The following is a 20421-nucleotide window of genomic DNA, read 5'->3' as shown; positions in this document are numbered from 1 at the left end:
TTGGCATTTTTAGCTTCAAAAAACCCCAAACACATTTAGACATTCAAAGAACAAAAGAACCATTTAACCAACAAATGAGTTCTTTAGTACGCGTGGAACCTTTTTCTGTTTGAAGAGCTCAGTAAGAACTTTCTGTTTTCTTTTTTTTGTTTTGTTCCTTTAATGCACACAGTGTGTCCCATGCCATCTGTGTAGTAAATCTGCCTCATGCTAGACGCCCATGGAGTGCATCCTATCAACACACGAGCCTACTCAGGGGGCTGTGCTCCTGTGCGTTCATCTTTTTTCCTCTCCATCCATCCCTCCCTCCTCCTATCCTTCCCTTCCTCCTTTCTCTGGTTATCACACGTTTGCAGAGCTCAGTGTAAATAGCATGAATAAAACTCCCACATGCTCTACCTACCATCATAATTTCCTTGGGCATATGCATGGCTTCACATAGACATGCCACACATGCTTGTCTCTTATGCTCTCTAAGCACGGCGTGTGTGTGTGTGTGTGTGTGTGTGTGTGTGTGTGTGTGTGCAGGAACAAACACAGACACAGAGGGAGCACTTGCGTGACTTGTGTACACACACACACACTCTCTCTTGTTCTATCTATCTTGCCCTCTCTCTCTCTCTCCCGCACTTTCTCTCACACACACAAACACACACACACATTTGAATGATAAGGCTGCAAGGCATTGTATGCTTTTTCCAACCTCCATTATTGTGGTCGACATGCTTGAATAAATGCACATTAATTTGTAAATGGTCTCTTCTCAGAGGCTGTGGAGCCTGCCAGGCATTTCCATAATTCCTGGATACAAATTCCTCTAGCCCTGCTGTTTGTCTTGGTTGTGCTAAAGAAGACACCAAAAGTGTTTCGTGACCCATGGTTAAATGACCAGATCTGGACGAGGGTAGAATTACTCTGCGGACACACCTTTCAGTTCCAGACAGGAACGCTTCCAGAAAGGCTTCTTTCATAGCTACCCCTGAGGGTGACCCCACCACTATGCTGAGTGACATTCCATTTGGTCATGACAGCCCCTCAGACCCTCAACGTGACTTGATGGTGGTGGTGGCAAATCTTACTACTTGTAGACCTTGGTCAAACCAATATCCCGACATGAATAGCTGTTTGCTCAAACCAGTGCCTTCTAGTGTGTTGGCATTGACTATATATGCGGGGTGCAAAGGTTGCAAGGGTGGAGGGATAGTGGGTGTGCAAAGAAAAAATATTAGAATTAGAATGGGATTGGAATTGAATTTTGTTGAGACGAGGCTTTAAGGTAAGCTGGAGTTAGAGCTAAATCTGCTTCGGAGTTCATTTTTTGTAAAAGCATACATGTACTTAATTCTGTCAGTGTGTGAAATGATAGTGATGTGATATGCATAGATTATTCTGTCCCTTTGTTGAAAGTCTGTCCTTTTAGTGAAGATTAATGGCGTCCTTGAAGATCTCTCTCCTCTTGTCAGAAAAGTAATTTTCCTCACCAGTTAATTCATGTGCAGCTTGACACACTTCCTTTCAAGTCGAGGATTCTTTACAAAAACATATCCCAGGGTCTTCTGAGTGGCACGGACTGTCAAGATCTTGAGGACATTTTGGCCGGGCACTCCTAAAGACATCAGAAGGCATGGCCACAATGGGGACCAACAGACCTCTGTTTCAAACCATAGATGTTTCTGGAATCAAACCAGAGCTTTTGTCTTTGGCAGCACAGTGAATGTGGAGATGAAAGAAAGCAATCTGGCAAAATGATGATCGGACCCCTCGTTCAAATTCCTGGGCAATGACTATCGGGCGTCTGGTTAATAATTTAGATTTCATTTTATTAATACCAGGGGGCCACTGTGTCATAGCGGAAAACTGCTCTCCTATGAATTAGTTAAGAATGCTATGAATGACTGCCTGGTAAACGGATACCTTTCATGGATTTCACTGGTTTAGGTGCAGTGTTTTCATTTCATTCAGGAATCATACTGCTGCAGATTTTTTCTTTTTTTTACTTGTAATGTTTTTACATGTGATCTTCACATTTACTGATGAAAACTCCCACACACACAAACACACACACACACAGGCACACGATCACACATACACGCACACACACACACACAAAAGAAGCAAAAGCACCTCAGAGACTAATAGCCATACCTTAGGTTAAAGCCTAGCCTTAAAAATGCAAAAACTCTGTTCCACTGGCTTGGTAATGAGTTGCATCGATCATATTCCCTCATACCGCACTTGTTTCAGTTCCAGTGAAAAAACATTCCCAGTAATTTCTTTTCATCTGCGGAGAGGTGAAACAACCTCTGGCCTTCAGGAGGTCAGCCATGTTCCTCTACTCTCTGACTTTTTTCCACGATCCTCACTGCGAGAATGCAATAACTGACTTTCTTTATGCAAAGCAGGCCCTGTGCTGCTTGATAGAGTCGGTCGTGATCCCTGAGCTGAGAAAGAGTGCAGTGTTGCACGTGAACTTATGACCCGTCAGCAGAGCTGGCTTTTTAATGTAGTGGCTCGTGGAATAATATACATGGATATAGCAAGTCTGTCCTGTCTCTAGGGTTCATGTGCGAAGCTGAAGCTGAGGCCAAATTCATGCATGCAAGCACACACACACACACACACACACACACACACACACAAACACACACACACACACAATCGATCGATGTCCAGACTAAAAATAGACGTGCAAGCACATGCTTAAAGAGATGAACGGTTGCCAGGGAAATGTAAAATCAATAGCTCCACATAAACACACGTGCACAAACAAACACATGCACATACACACACACATGTACACACACACACACACATACAGACATACTGTATATATGCACTCCTACACACCACATCACACGTAAACAAGCCTCTACAGATATGCGGAATTGTGTGCACTCTACACATGCACACACTTCCATACACATCAACTTGTGATATCGTTTTAAAAGCCAACTGGTGGGTGTCATCTTGACCTCTTGCCAATAGATCTGATAAACAGTATATAAATGTCTATTACTACACCAAATCTGTGTTCACTACTTGTGCATGTATGTGTGAAATGGCATTCATGACATTGTATCCAATATTAGAGTGGGATCCTGTATGACATATTTCATTCATGGATTTCCCATAGACTGGTGTGTGATATGTAACTTCTTTCATGGATTACCACATATATTTATTTCACTCATAAAAGGTAGGAGGTTCACTGTGAACTTCAGAAGGATCCAAACATGATCATCTAAAGAAGATCCCACCCCACACATAATATAATAGCACTCTCCCAATATTCCCATTACTCAAATATCAGCACTGGTTGCATTACGGAGGCCTAGTTATCTGGAACAGAGTCAGGAGCTCAGTCTCGCTTGCTGAGATAAAGTCTAATTAAGATAAAAGCTTTATTGGCTCTTCTACGACCTGCTCCACCAATAGGATCCTCATTCTGCCATTTCAAAGAACTAAGCTGAGAGGCTCCCACCCCCCAACCCTACTCACACATACACACACAATTCTACATTTTATGCCATAGTAAGATTAATGGCGGTACTCATTTGTGTGTTGTGATCTTACTCAGTACCCACTTTGGCAGGGGGACATGGACCATCTCAGTGTGTGTGTGTGTGTGTGTGTGTGTGTGTGTTGTGCTTGGTCATATTCAGAGACAAAGCCAAGGCAGGGGATTATTTGGAAATAGAAGGGTGGAGGAAGGTGGAGAGGTGATTGAAAAGGATGTCTGCTGGCTGGCTCCCACTGCGGCGCGTGTATCACACTCTCTCTGCTTCTCACTCCCCACTCCGGCTGCGGGCGGATCAGGGCTGTGGGGGGTGGAGTGTGGTCTGGGGTGTGGGGAGTGGAGTGTGGTCTGGGGTGTGGGGTAGAGTGTGGGCTGGGGTGTGGGGAGTGGAGTGTGGTCTGGGGTGTGGGGGGTGGAGTGTGGGGTGGAGTGTGGGGTGGGGAGTGGGGTGTGGAGTGTGGTCTGGGGTGTGGGGAGTGGAGTGTGGGGTGGAGTGTGGGGAGTGCAGTGTGGGCTGGGGTGTGGGGAGTGGAGTGTGGTCTGGGGTGTGGGGGGTGGAGTGTGGGGTGGGGAGTGGAGTGTGGTCTGGGGTGTGGAGTGTGGGGTGGAGTGTGGGCTGGGGTGTGGGGAGTGGAGTGTGGTCTGGGGTGTGGGGTGTGGAGTGTGGGGTGGGGAGTGGAGTGTGGTCTGGGGTGTGGAGTGTGGGGTGGGGAGTGGAGTGTGGTCTGGGGTGTGGGGGGTGGAGAGTGGGGAGTGGAGTGTGGGCTGGGGTGTGGGGAGTGGAGTGTGGGCTGGGGTGTGGGGAGTGGAGTGTGGGGAGTGGAGTGTGGTCTGGGGTGTGGGGGGTGGAGTGTGGGGTGGGGAGTGGAGTGTGGTCTGGGGTGTGGAGTGTGGGGTGGGGAGTGGAGTGTGGTCTGGGGTGTGGGGGGTGGAGAGTGGGGAGTGGAGTGTGGGCTGGGGTGTGGGGAGTGGAGTGTGGGCTGGGGTGTGGGGAGTGGAGTGTGGGGAGTGGAGTGTGGTCTGGGGTGTGGGGGGTGGAGTGTGGGGTGGGGAGTGGAGTGTGGTCTGGGGTGTGGAGTGTGGGGTGGGGAGTGGAGTGTGGTCTGGGGTGTGGGGGGTGGAGAGTGGGGAGTGGAGTGTGGGCTGGGGTGTGGGGAGTGGAGTGTGGGCTGGGGTGTGGGGAGTGGAGTGTGGGCTGGGGTGTGGGGAGTGGAGTGTGGGCTGGGGTGTGGGGAGTGGAGTGTGGTCTGGGGTGTGGGGTGGGGAGTGGAGTGTGGTCTGGGGTGTGGTGTGGGGAGTGTGGGGGGTGGGTGTGGATGTAAACATGATCCCTATTGTGAGTTGGCTAACTGTGTTTTCTCTTCTCTCCTGCTCTCTTTCTGCTCCAAATGCTCTTTTCATTTTCTTTCATCTCACACATCACTCCTGTCCTGTATCCATTCCTTTCTCATTCCCTCTCTTTTTCTTATCCTCCCTTCTCACACTCTTTTCTCTACTTTCCTATCCACTTTTCATTTATTCTGTCTTTTCCATACCACCTTTTTCTATCCTCTCTTTCCTATTATCCTCTTAAACCTCCCCCCCTTCCTTCACTTCTCTCTTTCTTCTTCTCCCTTACCCTATCTGTCATTGCATCTCCTCCTCTTACACTCATCTTCTCATCTCTCCCTCCCTACACCTCCTTCTGTCTTCCTTTCACACATCTCTCACAACTCTCACTCTCTTTCCCACCACCTATTCTCTCTCTTCTTCACCCCTGCCCTCATCCTTTTCTCCTCATCTCTCCCTCTCCACCTCTCTCTTCTCCCCCCCTATTCCATCTTTTATCCCACCTATCTCTCTCTCTCTCTCTTGTCATTTCTCCCCCTCCCCTCCCTCTCTCTCTCTCTGCTCCTCCACCCTGTCCCATCTCTTTCTCTCCACTTCTCTCTCTCTCTCTCTCTCTCTCTCTCTCTGCCTCTCGCCGTCTCCCAGGTTATGGTCATGCGGCGCCGGGCACGGATGCGGGCAAGGCCTTCTGCATGTTCTACGCAGTGCTGGGCATCCCCCTGACGCTGGTCATGTTCCAGAGCCTGGGCGAGCGCATGAACACCTTCGTCAAGTACCTGCTCAAGCGCATCAAGAAGTGCTGCGGCATGCGCATCACCGACGTCTCCATGGAGAACATGGTGACGGTGGGCTTCTTCTCGTGCATCGGCACGCTGTGCATCGGCGCCGCCGCCTTCTCGCACTACGAGGACTGGAGCTTCTTCCAGTCCTACTACTACTGCTTCATCACGCTGACCACCATCGGCTTCGGCGACTTCGTGGCGCTGCAGAAGAACCGGGCGCTGCAGCGCAAGCCGCTCTACGTGGCCTTCAGCTTCATGTACATCCTGGTGGGCCTGACGGTCATCGGGGCCTTCCTCAACCTGGTGGTGCTGCGCTTCCTCACCATGAACAGCGAGGACGAGCGGCGGGATGCCGAGGAGCGCGCCTCCCTGGCGGGGAACCGCAGTAGCATGGTGGTGCACGTGCAGGAGGAGGCCATGCTGCAACAGCACCACCACCACCACCACCACCGGGGAGAAGGAGGAGAAGGTGGGGGAGGGAGGAGGAGGCGCGAGCAGCTCCTTCTACCTCATGGAGGGAGGTACCGGTTTGGAGGAGGAGGAGGAGGTGGAGACAGGTGCGAGGTCAGCGATTTGCAGTCGGTGTGCTCATGTATGCATTACCACTCGCACGAGTTTGGCAGCTCCTGCGGCCTCGGGCTGGGGGTTGGCAGAGGAGGTTTAGGAGGAGGAGGTGGAGGAGGTGGCGGAGGAGGTCTCTTCTCACATCAGAACTCCTTCAGCTCACAGCTGAACCCTCACCATCTCTCCCACCACCACCACCACCACCAGCACCACCAGCAGCAGCAGCAGCAGCAGCAGCAGCACCTCCATCACCAGTACTTTCATGCCGTGACGTACCACATCGAGGAGATCTCGCCAAGCCGGCTGAAGAGCAGCTTCTTCCCCTCACCGGTCAGTTCAGTGTCGCCTGGCCTGCACAGCTTCACTGACAACCACCAACTCATGAGAAGACGCAAGTCCATCTGAGGTTCACACACAGTTTTGTTTTTGTTTTTCTTATGATTCCTATTTTCTACAGTTTGCACACCCACACACACACTCACTAAATAGAGGTACAAATATACACACATGCAGCTGCACACAGATGTAACACCCTGCTCATACGTGCACACCCACATGAATGCACGCGCATACACACACACACATGTACAACACATTAAAACACAAATTCTCTGATGTCATATTTGCACATACACCTTTTGCACAACACTACACACAAAACTGATATGACATACATACATGCTAGTGCCATAAAACTCTCTCTCTCTCAGACACACACACACACACACACAGACATTGCATCTCAATGCTGCTCCTAACCGAATTTCACTCTCTAGCACTTTTTTTGTCCTCTTATTATTTTTTTCCCGTTTGGCATTAAGTAAATAAACACTGAAGACAGGATCTGAGCCAGGAGTCAGATGGAGTAGAAGACTCATGAAAGAGCTGCAGTCAGCGACACTGTTGGATCATACTCCCCCCTTCAAATGGTTATGAAACGCATGAAGCATGGGGTGTTTATTTTTCCAGAAAACTGCTTCAAATTGTGTTGACAAAAAACGTTTAAAATGAAAAATGAGAGACTGCTATACTTCACGACTCTCTCCAACGTGGTTTGAGGTATGAAGCAGTCTACCGACATTGGTGTCATGCCAATCAATGCACATTTGCGCTTTGGCTACAGTACTGATGGGGGGAAAGATTATTTTTAAAAAAAGGAAGCTCAAATAGCTGGTTTTATCTTAACTTGAAATAACTACAGGCTTGTGCATTCCGTGTGCCACCCAAAAGCCTGACAGAAAACTCTATTAATATTATTATTATTATTATTATTATTATTATATATGAATATATATAAATATATATATACTGTATACTAAGTGACTTCAAAAAACATCAGGTAATGTTTTATAAGCAATTATATTTAGGAAGAGATGAAAAAAAAGTTTTATTTACAAAAACATCCATGCCAAAACATTGTTGAACATTGTTGCTACTCTTAGCATGTGCATTCAATGTTATTTGATGGGTGTATTGAATTGATTTCTTTTCATTTTGGTTATTTTTTGTTTCCCCCTCATTCTATTTCGTGGTTGATTTTTGTAAATTCATGTATCTAGAGATTTGGATTTTTTTTCAGATTGTTGTAAAATATGAAGGGAATAGTGATGGCAAGTTTTGTTTTATTATTTTATGAAAACTTGCCAGCTCAATAAAATTAATAAATGCATGTGCTTTGTAATATTGGTATGCATAATGAAAAACGGGAAACACTGAATACAATAGCAACTTGGCAATTGGAATCAAATATTTTAAGCAAATAATCCTCAAAAAAAATGTTCAGAGATACTTTGCTTTCATACTTTGCTATTTATGGAAGGTAATAATATAAGTAACAATAATCCCAGTGATTGATCGTAAAGCTAAGTACGCTGAATCATTTCCTTTCCTTGAGTTGAAATAAGTTTTTTATGTCAGAGGCAACTGTTTTTTTCCCAGAAATCAGAAAAGACCATAATAATCTTTGCTCTCAGGTTTCAAATGGGGTTGCTAGTTTTCATTTCTGCGTGATCAAGGAACCACATGTTGTGTGATTTCTCAAATCTACCTGTCTAGAAGGATTCAGAAGGATTGTAAGGGATGGTTGAGATGCATCATCTCAGTACAAAAAAGGCTTTGGGGACGGTATGATGATGAAAACATACCTCTTTTTACTATAACAGAGATCCATGTAGTCATTCACATCTTCTTGCTACCCATAATGCATTGTGCTTAATACAGTGTCCTTAAAAGTCAAGACAGAAACACCACCAATTACTTCTGATTACATGTATAAAATGTCTGAACTGTCTCTATGTACTCTGAACATTATGTGCTCAAATCCAATGGCTTTGAATTGTAATATATTGCTATGAAGCCTGATACTGTTAGCCATAGGCCCGTAGAGCTTGTTCGGGCTTGAGAATGTCTTTATTGGGAAGAGTTGCAAGTAAGAAAAAGTTTCCCAAAATCAACATTCAGTTAACCTCCATACAAAGCAGTCACATGATCTCTTGAATTGAGGAAGAAGTAAAATAGGTGCAGGTATTCCAATTAAAGTACCCAAGCCCAATCAAAATCTTACTGGAGAGGAACTGCCTCTCTGAAGGCAGATATTTCCCATTGTGATGGTCACCCAAATTCTTTACAAAACTTTTTTTTTTACAGTCTTACAAATATATGTATGCCCTTGATCACATTCTGTCTTTAAACCCAAGCGGTCCTTAAAATGTTGAAGCATGAAGTTTCATTTGATTTGTGTACATAGATGTAAATATGAATTATTTTATACCACTGTACAGTACATTATTGTAAGTACTTATATTACTCTGGAGAAAAAGAATGAAAGGCATCTTTTGGAATCAGATGCATCAGCATTTTTACAACCATCAGCATACAACGTGCCTTTCAGTAGCCCAACAGTTTGTAATTTGTAGGCACATGTCCACTCTTGCAAATGTAATAGTTATTTCAGTATTTTATTTTCAAAACAAGTACACTCACCTGATTCACCATGTAAGCACCACAATGCGCAGAACCAAAGCAAAACTTCACTTCAATACCACAAAATATACACAATTAAGTAAATAGTTTTTCACTTTCAACTGCTATATATTCATTATTTGCCATTTGACATTTTTTGTCCCTAATAATGTGCTCCCTGATAGTCAGATGCCTGGAAAATGATTCAACTGCTGGGTTCCAGAATGTTATGAGACAGAAATTTAAAGGGATGACCTCTGATGAACCAACCGACAAGCAAGTTGAGCAACACCTTATTGAAGCAGTGTCAAATAACACTAATTTTATAAGATATAAAAATCATGACATCCTTATTTGGCCAACTATCTTCATCAGGCAATTACGTCTGTCAGTCTTTGCCCAATAAGGTAGTGTGCAACTTGCAAGTAACACTTTGCCATAGACAGATGTGCTGGTGGACATGTTTGAATCATTAGACGTCATGTAAATACTTTGTGATGCACTCATTATGCACTATGTAGAGGGAACACCAAGATTTGTCATCAATGACACTCAGACACTACAATGTTTCTACCATGCTGCGTCTTAGTCCGTATAATTGGCTTCAAGCAAGAAGCAATGTCAAGCTACTTCAAATTAGATTCGGCTGTTTTGTTATTATTGTTATTTATCTTGTTAAATGAACAATCGAGTGTAATAACATTGCATTTACACTATACAGACTTAAATTCTAATTTAATTAAATTCGGGTGAGAGAAACAAGCCCCTCTGAGTATATCAGACGTGACATTATATCCTGTATGAAAGGCCAAGCTGACGAGATTACATCTGGTCACCATAACTCATTTGTCTTCTACCATCTTTGGATAACTGCTGTACTTAATGAAAGAGTTTGACTTGTCGTGTCTTAATGTCGCTGACACTGTTGGAAACTTTTTGAGTGTACAGCACTCACATAGGAGATATCCTGATCAATGTCTACCTATGGCTGGTGGATCGGAGATATCCTGATTACTGTCTACCAATCAGTTGTACCCTATCTTATAATTTGTGCTGTCACATGTTCCTGATTGTATATTTTAGCACATTCATTTGCAATACAAGATTATTAATATGATGATATCATCGTATTCAACATATTCATTTTATGAGTCCAGATTCAGATGACAACAATGCATATTTGTGATTTTGGCATGGATTCATGAAGTTTTGCATTCAAAGATGTCTGAACAATTTACAATGGCACTGTTTATTTCTCTTTGGGAAGTTGGAAAATGATGGTTTATATGTTTGTTTGTTGATTTGTTTTTGTTTATTTCTGTGTGTGCATGATTTGGTGTGGATGGCTAACTCTGGGTGAAGCTGTCTGGCACCTGAATTAAAACTTTGAGTCTCCCTTTCACATCCATTTTGTCTTTGAGTCTCTGATTATTCTATATTTTTCCCTGTCCTTCTATCTCTCTCTCTCTCTCTCTCTCTCTCTCTCTGGTCTACTCTGTAAACATTTCCTAAATTCAGACTTATGAATGAAATGAATTCTATCTATTTACGGGCAAATATTGATGTTCTCACAAATTGTCATTTTTGTTTTTGGTCTCTAGTTGATCTCATATGATAACTGATACTGAACATTTGTCATTTCTAGCTTTATCCAATGTTAAAATGGCTGTTTTGATATTATATGCAAATTGGCTCATATTTAAATACCGGTAGATAATACATAGCTTGCATATTTAAACTTTTTTTTTTTTTTAAAAACTTGCTATACAAAAAAATGAACATTTAATATAATGAAAAGGAATGGTGATTTCTATCACATTTACCCTATTCACCAGTAGTGTCTTGTCTTTATCTTGCCTGAACTGTGAGTGTTGAAAATGTCATTGAGCTATAAAACTGGAGAGACTATCGCATATTAGTTTTCATTGGTCCTATTAATAGTCTGGTACCATTCATATTTGGCTATCTTAGATGGAACCCAAATCTGGACAGACCTCTAGACTAATTACTTTGCCTCCACTCTCTGGTATTTCCAAAGCAGGCGGGCCTAGGCCTATCTTCTATACGGAAGATTGTTCTCTTTAACGCTCTGACTCAGAAAAGAACTGAATGAAATATAAAATATTTCAATTTCATTCACTTACAATGTATGACACCATATACTAGGTCTTGGTAGCTAATTACAAAGACTAAAACATCACAAGCTAAGTTTATGAGACATGCTTGGTAACATGACAATTAAATAGTATTCTAGTAGGGGATGAGTTTGAGCTCTGTTTGATGTGATTTCCTGTTGCTGGCCTGCATATCCCAAGTGTACATATACTGTATGGAAAGTTACAACTCGAGGTGCATACTATACCTTGACATACACACACACACACACACACACACACACACACACACATATACTGCAGTGTTTCCCATACATTGATTATTGATATGATATTATTTGTGGCGGACCACCACAATATCAACACCGACCACCACACAATGATTTTCCATGTTGTACTATTTAAATTGGCTGGAATTAGTTTATAGTAGAGCTACAGTATGTGCACCTTTGCACAGCCTCTCTTTGTATCTCAACAACCTACATGCACATTTAAAGTAAACATTAACAATCCTGCAGTTGTTGGCATAAAAGTCGACTGGCTAAATTGTGATTAAATCTGTATCATAACCAAGCTGCGCTAATTTGTTAAAAACTGTTGCATTCAAGTTAATTCTACAAACCTACCACCACAAATAGAATTCAATTCTGTGGGAAACACTATACACACACACACCTGAAGCCTTCACATAGATACACCATCATACAGAGTTAATAAGCGTCAGAGCACTAATAAAAAACCCACCAGGGACACGGTCTCCAAGGAAACTTAGAATCCCAAATCACATGTGTCATCTCCAGGCGAAAAATAGCAGATATTCTACACTTGCCAGCATTCTCTCCAGAGCCTGTTATTCTCTGAGAAGCTCACATGTGCAGTGACTATAGGAGAGAAATAAATCAACTGAAATCCTCTCAGTGATTGTAGTATGGCGAGGAATGTCATAAACTCTATCAGGGTTTAGCTGAGAGCTTTAGAGCCAAACACATAAACTCCACAGCACTAGGATTAATTCACTATGGTAACATAAGGCTGCCGGTCACCCATAAAAAGATAGGTAGCTAAAGACTGCAAAGGTTGCAAAGGGACACACTTATAAGTCTGCTACAAAGGAATTAATTGTTTTCAGACTTTTTCAGACATTTTTCTTCGTTTTTTACTACTGTTCAAGTATGTGTCATCCATCCATCTACATCACTGCTGATAAATTAGAGTTTCTTTTAATATGACAAATTATACAATTCTTTAAAATCCATCGGATCTCTGTAGCCCATGAAATTACAAACATAATTCTTGTTTTGTTCAAGGAAAGAGCAATCATAGCCTCAAGAGTGTGGACTCTATGTCCTGATTGAAAAGCAAGACTGCATTCCAACACACGCACACACACACACACACACACACACACACACACACACACACCTATGAGCGTTATGAAGTTGATATGAAAAAAAGAAAATCCTATACACCAAAGCCAACTCCCTAAGCCAACACCAACTCCCAGTCCCTATCTCTTCCAGTGATGGTATGACAGGGTTCACATGACAACAGCCACCACACTCCTATTCTCTGGAGGCAGAAGGAAAGACATATCTACAACAAGTCCCTTTCACACCTTGCAGAGCAGAAATAGCCTCCAGCCTGACAAAGCTGCCATTTCTCTGGAGGTTAATGCCTTGTTCGGAGTGACAAAAGAGGGAAAAAGTCACCAGGACAAAGTGTGTTTGATTTGATATGCATAGGAGATTTTTGGAGAGAAAGAAGCGGGGGGGGGGTGAAAATAAGAAGCGGACCACTTTCGTTGTTTGAGGATGAAATTCAGATGAAGGAGGGCAAAAGTAACCAGTTATTGTGTGGAAAAGATGATGACTTACGACAGCTGTGAATAGCTGTGTCTCTGTCTGTGGAAAAATGAATGAATGAATGGACAAATGTAAAAAGAACAGAGGGTAAGGTGGGGTTAACTGATGAGTACGCTGTTTGAGAAACATCACTGGGGGCTCTTTTCCAGCTTTGGTCACGTAATAATATCGTAATATCGTATTTTCTCGTTATATCATAATAATATCATAATATCGGATTTTGGACTCTACACACCAAATCCATCACTTGACAGGTCTGTTAACATGCAGACAACACAAAGGCCTCAAGAACAGCTTCTAAAGGGAACCTATAGACTATTTCCCAGCTCATGAATTCTAAGCTCAAGAACAAGACACCCACTGTCAGACACACCTTAGCATCTATGCTACGAACCGGAGCAGACGCAATTTTGTGGGGATGCACAAAGCCAAGTCTGGATTTTTGGTGTGAGGGCAATTGGAGGTTTAAAGAGGGGTTGGTGTTTACTGCCTTTGTCTCCAAATGAAACTTTTTTCAGTCGTGCAGCTGTGCCCCCCCCCCCCCCCAACACACACACAAACACATACACACACACACTGTACTTCCAACCTACCCTCTTTCCCACCATACACCCCAGACATTTCCCTACCTTACCCCCTCTCCCTAATTCCGTGTGTGGGTGGGAGGCGACCGAATCTCTATTTATCCCTCCACGCACCCCACTAATTATGCTGTCATCCGCCGACGTCAGATGAGCACGCAGCCCGGCACAATAAGAGAAGAGGCATGGGGGGGTAGTAGAGCTAAGAGTCTGGGCCTCCAGCACCACCATTAGAGCTGTCATCTCGGCCCCGGCTCCAAATGAGCATGTGTGCAGAGCCAACGAGCCACAGGCAGAGGAGGTGGGATGATGCATGTGTCCCTGTGTGTGTATGGGAGACACTCAGGGTGTGTGTGTGTATCTGTGTGTGGGACGTGTGAGAGAAACTATGCGTAGATGCTTGGATGTATGGTGTGGAGATGGGAGGCAGAGAGATAGAAATGAGTTCAATATGTGTGTGTGTGTGTGTGTGTGTGTGTGTGTGTGTGTGTAAGTGTAACAGACTAGTGGTAGAGCTTGAGAAACCCATACTTTTGGTTTACACACACACACACACACACACACACACACACACAGCCTCAGTAGATTACACCATAGCTTTCCTTTCAAGAAAAGTCATAGTTCTGGTAGAATGCCTTTGTCTGTCTCGCATATACAGTATACGGGATGATCACAATTTAGGTAGCAAACCATATATTCTTACAAAAGGCTTTCAATTGTTAAGAAAAATAGTAATTCCTTGCAACATGTGCAGAATCTCAAGAATGTCAAAAACCTGCTGTTTGTTTAGCACATAGCCTACCAATTGCAGCTCTTATTCAAGACTCACATCATAACACACTACATTTACATAGAAATGAAAGCCACCACCCATCTGCTTTGGTTCTGATTTCTAATCTGAGCAAAATAAAACTGCAGCAAATATTATTAAGGCTCCTTGCTGTGAAAAAGCCTTCCCTAAACGACAGCTGGTGCCAGTGGGCAAACAGTATTTGTTTTGTCGCAACTGAGACTGAGCAAGGAGCAACACATGAAGACATGCTTCAGAAAAGTTAATATGAAACAGAAGCAAATAAAAAGACTTGGGATTTCAGAAAAGAGTGTAACTTGGGTTGCAGTAATAAATAGACCTGCTGTATTATTAGGACAGGAATAAAAATGTTGTGGGTTTTCGTATGATGTCTTGTTATAACACAGGCCTATAATAAAATCAAAACGGAGAGTAGCTAGTTAAACCTAACTGACTTACCCAAGGCTAAGATTGCAGCAGGTCCACTGTGGTGCTAACATTATGCTTTCTGAAACCAATTTCTGCCCTATCAGCGACCCCTCCAAGCGTTACACTGCCATTTATCTGCACCGAAAGAGCTACATTCACATTCAATTCAGTTCAATACCTATTTTGTTTTGTGACTTGAATGTCAATATGGTGGCAGCAGGCTGCTTAAGTCTAGTTGTCAAATAATGATGTGAGGTGGATAGCCTATGTGAGTGAGGTGGATAGGCTTACCACACGCTTTTTAGAAGAAACCCAAACAACAGTGACGCACCCAAAGCATTCCTTTCTGCAACTATGAACAGTCCATTTAATTTAAATCCAGAGAACACAATGCCTTGATAAACTAACATAATAGCCTACCATGCTTGGTTACGCATGAGTGAATTTTCTCTCGTGGCCACAACGGCCTTTTGCCGCCATCTAGCGTTCATATATCTAAACAACACTTGCCAATGGTACCTTTCCACAACGGAAAAACCAAAACAACTTTTTAAAATCTCGTCAGCCTCTAGAAAAAATATTCTCTTTAAAAGCGCACCAGGTGTCGCCGAGGCACGGGTAGTTCGGTTTGATGTCACTGGAGATCACCTGGCAGCTGGCTGACCCTAATCCCCCACTAATGATCTTACAGTGAGGCTCAAAACCGCTCCTTCTGCACCGTCATCACGGCCAAATACCCTGCCATCATCAACACAACTGCCTCAGGTGCAGTAGCAACAGAAACAGTAAACATATAAAAGCCCGTGGAACACAGCAGAAGAACATGATTCGGCAGAGACAACAGAAGCCTGAGATGCTTGCTACTGTTGTGAGTATTGATGTCATTATAGAGTGTAGGATGCGTGGATGTTGAAAATGTGTTTTAGGATGTTGGCATTATATAGGCCTACAGTATAAAGATTTTTTTTGGAACTACAATTTGACAGTTGAATTGTCATATCACACAGTATGCAGGAAGGAAATCTAAGCAATTAGAACTCAAATGCAACCTGCAAACAACAATTTTATGATACTGTTAGAGTAGCTAGTTAGTTCATCCTAAAGTAGCCTATAACAGATACAGAACAGACTTTGCTGAAGGATAGCTGAGGATTATTGCTGATAATCATGAGTGATTGCGCACTTAGTTGGGAGAGGTGGCCTAGGCTAGCCTACTTGTTAAAAACTTTTGATTTGTTTTTAGATGTTTTATTTGTTGTTGACAGTAATGGATAACATATTTTCCACCAAGCCATATTGTGAAAGTGCATAGAGAAAGGGCATATGAAATAACAAATAATGGCATAACTAAAATGTCATATAGAACATTAAATCTTCTTTATATTTTCTCAGCTCCTGGATGGCTTGTCAGATAGTGTCTACTTTGACAAATGTATAGTATAGATTAAATTAGATTTTTAAAAAAATATAGTCTGTATATGGATTTTTTTTAATTGTTTTAGTAATTGCTTACCAGTAGTAAACATTGAAAAACATTTTATGTCACTTGTAAATTCAGTCTATTCTATCCTGGATACTGAAATGTAATCTCTGCTGCTTGGGCTGTATGGCACAATGGCTACTGTTTATGTTTTTATGTTTATGTTTTAACTGAACAGTCAGCATGTACGTGCATAGGACAGAGAAGTCAGAAAACAGAAAAGTCTGATAGTTAAGATATTAGTTTGTGACTGTGTGTGTTATGTATGGTTTTGAGAATTTCATAAACAAGAGTTATGTGTGTACATCTGGGTGTCTGTGTTTTGTGTGAATGTGTGTTTGTGCATGCATATGGGCATTTTCTATTTGTGTGTATATATCTTTGAATGTGTGTGGCTGTGTCTATACTTACATGGGTATTTGTGTGTGTATTTGTGTGCCTTTGTGCTTGTGTGTGTGTGTGTGTGTGTGTATTTATGTGTCATCTGTTGCCTCCTAGATGCCCACGAGGCCAGAAGAGCCGTTGACCTTGGCTGGCCGGAATGCCATGACGCAGCGCAACGGGCCAAACCTCCAGCCATTGGCTAAAAGCGGCCGTCACCGCAAGACACCTGCCCTCCATCTGTCCAGCGCACCCTGCCAGGACGAGGCCGCCCAGAAGTCTCAGCGGCCTGACCCGCAGGCCCAGCCCCAGACCGCCGAGGTGGACCGGGAGCTCGAGAACCTCCCGCCCCCCACCAGACGGCCCCTGAATCTGGCCCCTCTGCCCCCTGCCCCGGCCTCCGAGCTGAAGGACACCCAGCAGCCGGCGAAGGCCCGGGGAGGCGGAAGGACAACTGCAGCAGCGGTCCCCCCTCCGCCAGAGCCCAAGGTGGGTGTGCGGAAGCTGGAGGGGCTCGGGGGGGCCGAGGCCTGCCCCAGGAAGGTGAAGGCGTGTCCGGCGCGGGAGGCCAGTCCGGCCAGGTCCCCTGAGAGGCCCCCACTGTGTCGCATGCGGCCCGTTGTGGAGTTCCCCAAAGCAGCAGCCCCTAACCCCCACCAGCAGCAGCAGCAGCAGCAGCAGTCTGGGGTGGGAGCCAAGACCCTCCTCCTCCCAGTCCCTCAAGCGGAGCGCCCCCGTCAGAAGTCCCCCGGCAGAGAGCAGGAGAACTTCATCAGCTCCACGCCCCCCCCGACCCCGTCCACGAAAAAATGCGGCCCTCTGTCCCTGTCCGTCTCCCCGTCTCGCCTGGCCCAGGACGCCCAAGTGGGCAAAGGTCGCGCACCCACCTCCTCCGAGTGCAGCAGCCTAGTTGAGGGCAGCCCTGGTCGTGCCAGGCCTCGCTTGCGTAGGATCCCTCGGCTGGAAGAGGATCAGGGCCGATCAGCCCCATCCCAAGCTCCAGCCCCAGCAGTGTCAGTAGCCGGATTACCCCCACAGGAGAAGGAGGAGGAGGCCAAGCCTCCAGGACATCTGGCCCAGGCTGGGGGCCAGCGGGCAGAGAGGACGGAGAGGGCTCTCCGCGAGGCCACACGCGTGCTGGAGAAGGCATCCCGCCGGACCCCCGCACCCGGGAAGGCCAGCAGGAAGATGGTGGTGAACGTTATCCCTGCTGCTGTGCACTAACTAATCCCCCTTTCAGAGAAATGTGACAGGGTTGAGGGGAAGGGAAAGGGTTTAGAGCCAGCAGCATTATGTCCACACACTCCCCAGTGATCCCTCTGGCACAGCAGAAGAAGGAGAAGGAAAGTCCTTCACTAAAGCCACACACCCCTGAGCTGATAAGGACGTAAACACCAGCTGCTCGTGGAACCTTCTTGTTTAAACATCCCATATGCACCCATACTGTCACATCAAGGCAGAGGACATGATGATTGTCCAAAGCAGAGATCATCCAAAACAGATTGGCTATGATTACAGTGTTAAACGCCATTTGTGATGCAGTGTGAATAGACAGAGATTAGTATCTACAGCAGAAAGTGCCAAAGATGGGAAAGAGCTGTAGCTATCCTCCACACCACCTCTGTTGTCATTAAACGTGAGTCACAGACCCCAATAAACACAGATGCAGGAGACACATTAAATCACATTATATTACCTCATGTAATGTAATTATACTGATAATGTCATACTAGGAGGAATTTACAGTAGGAGTTGGAACCACATGATTAACTTAGTTACATAGTTTTGTAAAATGTTACACTGCGACAAAATATTGGGGGTGTTTTTTTATGAAGGGATGCGGGAGTGGGGAGATAAACATCATTGTAATAAGGGGAAAAGGGATAACAAAAAAAGAGAACTCCAACAGCAAAAACAAAATGCAAGCTGTTTTTGCCAGCTTTGTCGCTAACATGCAGTGGAACCCAAATGCTTTTTGTCCTTGGAGGACGGGCGCTACTCTCCTCAAGCCCTTCGATTGCATCTCCAGACTTCTGGTTAGAGAGAAGAAAAGGGAAGCGAGGATCACATAAAGCAGGCTGTGGTCTGCTCCAACTCGGCAAAAGTGCTGCGGACCTCGGGATTCAACTGACCCAATTCTAAAAAGAATTTTGAAGAGAGGAAACTTCTGGAAGATGAACAGAGCAGGAACATGTTTTGCAAAAGATTTAACACTTCCCCCATGAGCTCACACTTATACATTTTGTATACTATTTTTTCTTCTTTCTCTATTTTGACAACAGTAGAATCCTCATATATTTCACTTATCATTACATTCTGTTTGTGTGTGTTTGCGCTCTGGATGTTTACTAGGCAAATAAACAGTTTCCTGAGTACTTTTTGTGGTTTAGTGGTCTCCATATCATTCTTGGCTTTATGTTTCTGAAGTTCATGTCTCTTTTTAAATTCACTGAGAGCAGAGTTCCGCAAGAAGACCGTTAAGTCACAGATTACTAAAACAATGACCCCACAGACCTGATGTTAGACATGTCGTGCATGGAGCATTGTGCAAGCTCATTTTAGGATTTGTTCTACAACAGCAGCTGAAGCATAATGTGAGCTCATTTTAGGTCTTGTTCTACAACAGAAGTTGGAGCATCATGCAAGTTCATTTCAGGTGTTGTTCTACAACAGCCGTTAGAGCATCATGCAAGTTCATTTTAGGTCTTGTTTTTCAACAGCAGTTTGAGCATCATGCAAGTTAATTTCAGGTCTTGTGTGAGAACGTACCTAAGTGGTAATCAATAGAGGCAGCACATTAGCAATCTTCTGTTATACTTTCACTGACAACCCCACTGTCTGACTCCCTCCTCTTATCACCCCAGCATGCCACTTTTCTCTGTAATCCTGACTGGACCCCCCCCCCCCTCCCCCTCCCCCAACCCCAGCCTGCATCCCTCTCTCTGGGTCAGCCCCTCCTCCCCACTCCCTAGCATGTCTGTGGACCAAAGGCCTAAAGATAGCGTGGCCCCTGTGACCGGCTGAACTGGCGCTGCAATGTCACAGTGTGGAGGGTCAAGCCCCAGTCTGCCACTATCTGAAGCATCTAAAAGGGCTGTGCCATTGACACATTTGAAGAAACCGGCACCCTTTGAAAATGTCCGACAGCATGCCAAACACTCAAAGCATTCCATCGCGCTTCATGTGACTGCGGAAGGTAAAGAATAAGTGGGTTGCGCCAACATTATTTACTATGCACAAATTCTTCCCATAGAGGATGTCAGTATTTGACTGATGGACCTGCAAACAATTAAAGGTATACTAATTGCACTCGCTTTGAATACCTTTTCCTTGACCTTCAAATATGTATTCTGGAAATGTGTTGAATGGATTCTGTCACTCAGTGTTGAGTCTAGAGACCCTCTCATTTGGCCCCTTGGCTTCATCCTTTTAGTTTTTGAAATAAATGTTGTTGCATTTAGTCTGCAGTAGAGGGGGTCTCGAGGTCTGGGAAAACACTTTACTGCACAAAGTTCAAACAAGGCCCTCAATTCAGGATGCTGGACCCACAAAAGGGGAGTTTAGGCCTGTGTGTGTGTGTGTGTGTGTGTTGGGGGGTTTGGTTAACAGGAAACCTGGCTCAGCCCATTGC

At 44.4% G+C, this 20421-nt stretch overlaps 1 protein-coding gene across 1 annotated transcript in view; it reads left to right on the top strand.

Moving 5' to 3' along the window:
• kcnk9 (potassium channel, subfamily K, member 9) overlaps positions 1-6597 on the top strand; it is a 42391-nt gene extending 35794 nt beyond the window's left edge. Inside the window, exons 2-3 of the mRNA XM_076300972.1 lie at positions 5492-6155; positions 6186-6597. Coding sequence (XP_076157087.1) covers positions 5492-6155; positions 6186-6597 — 1076 coding nt within the window. The remainder of the gene's footprint in view (positions 1-5491; positions 6156-6185) is intronic.
• The last annotated feature ends 13824 nt before the right edge of the window (positions 6598-20421 follow it).

Source organism: Alosa pseudoharengus, unplaced genomic scaffold (genome assembly GCF_046254945.1).
Source record: "Alosa pseudoharengus isolate Yale_2024_CS ecotype anadromous, Long Island Sound unplaced genomic scaffold, YU_APseudo_1.1 YU_APseudo_1.1_scf_23, whole genome shotgun sequence".
NCBI lineage: Eukaryota > Metazoa > Chordata > Actinopteri > Clupeiformes > Clupeidae > Alosa > Alosa pseudoharengus.
This window is presented reverse-complemented; position numbering and strand designations above follow the sequence as displayed.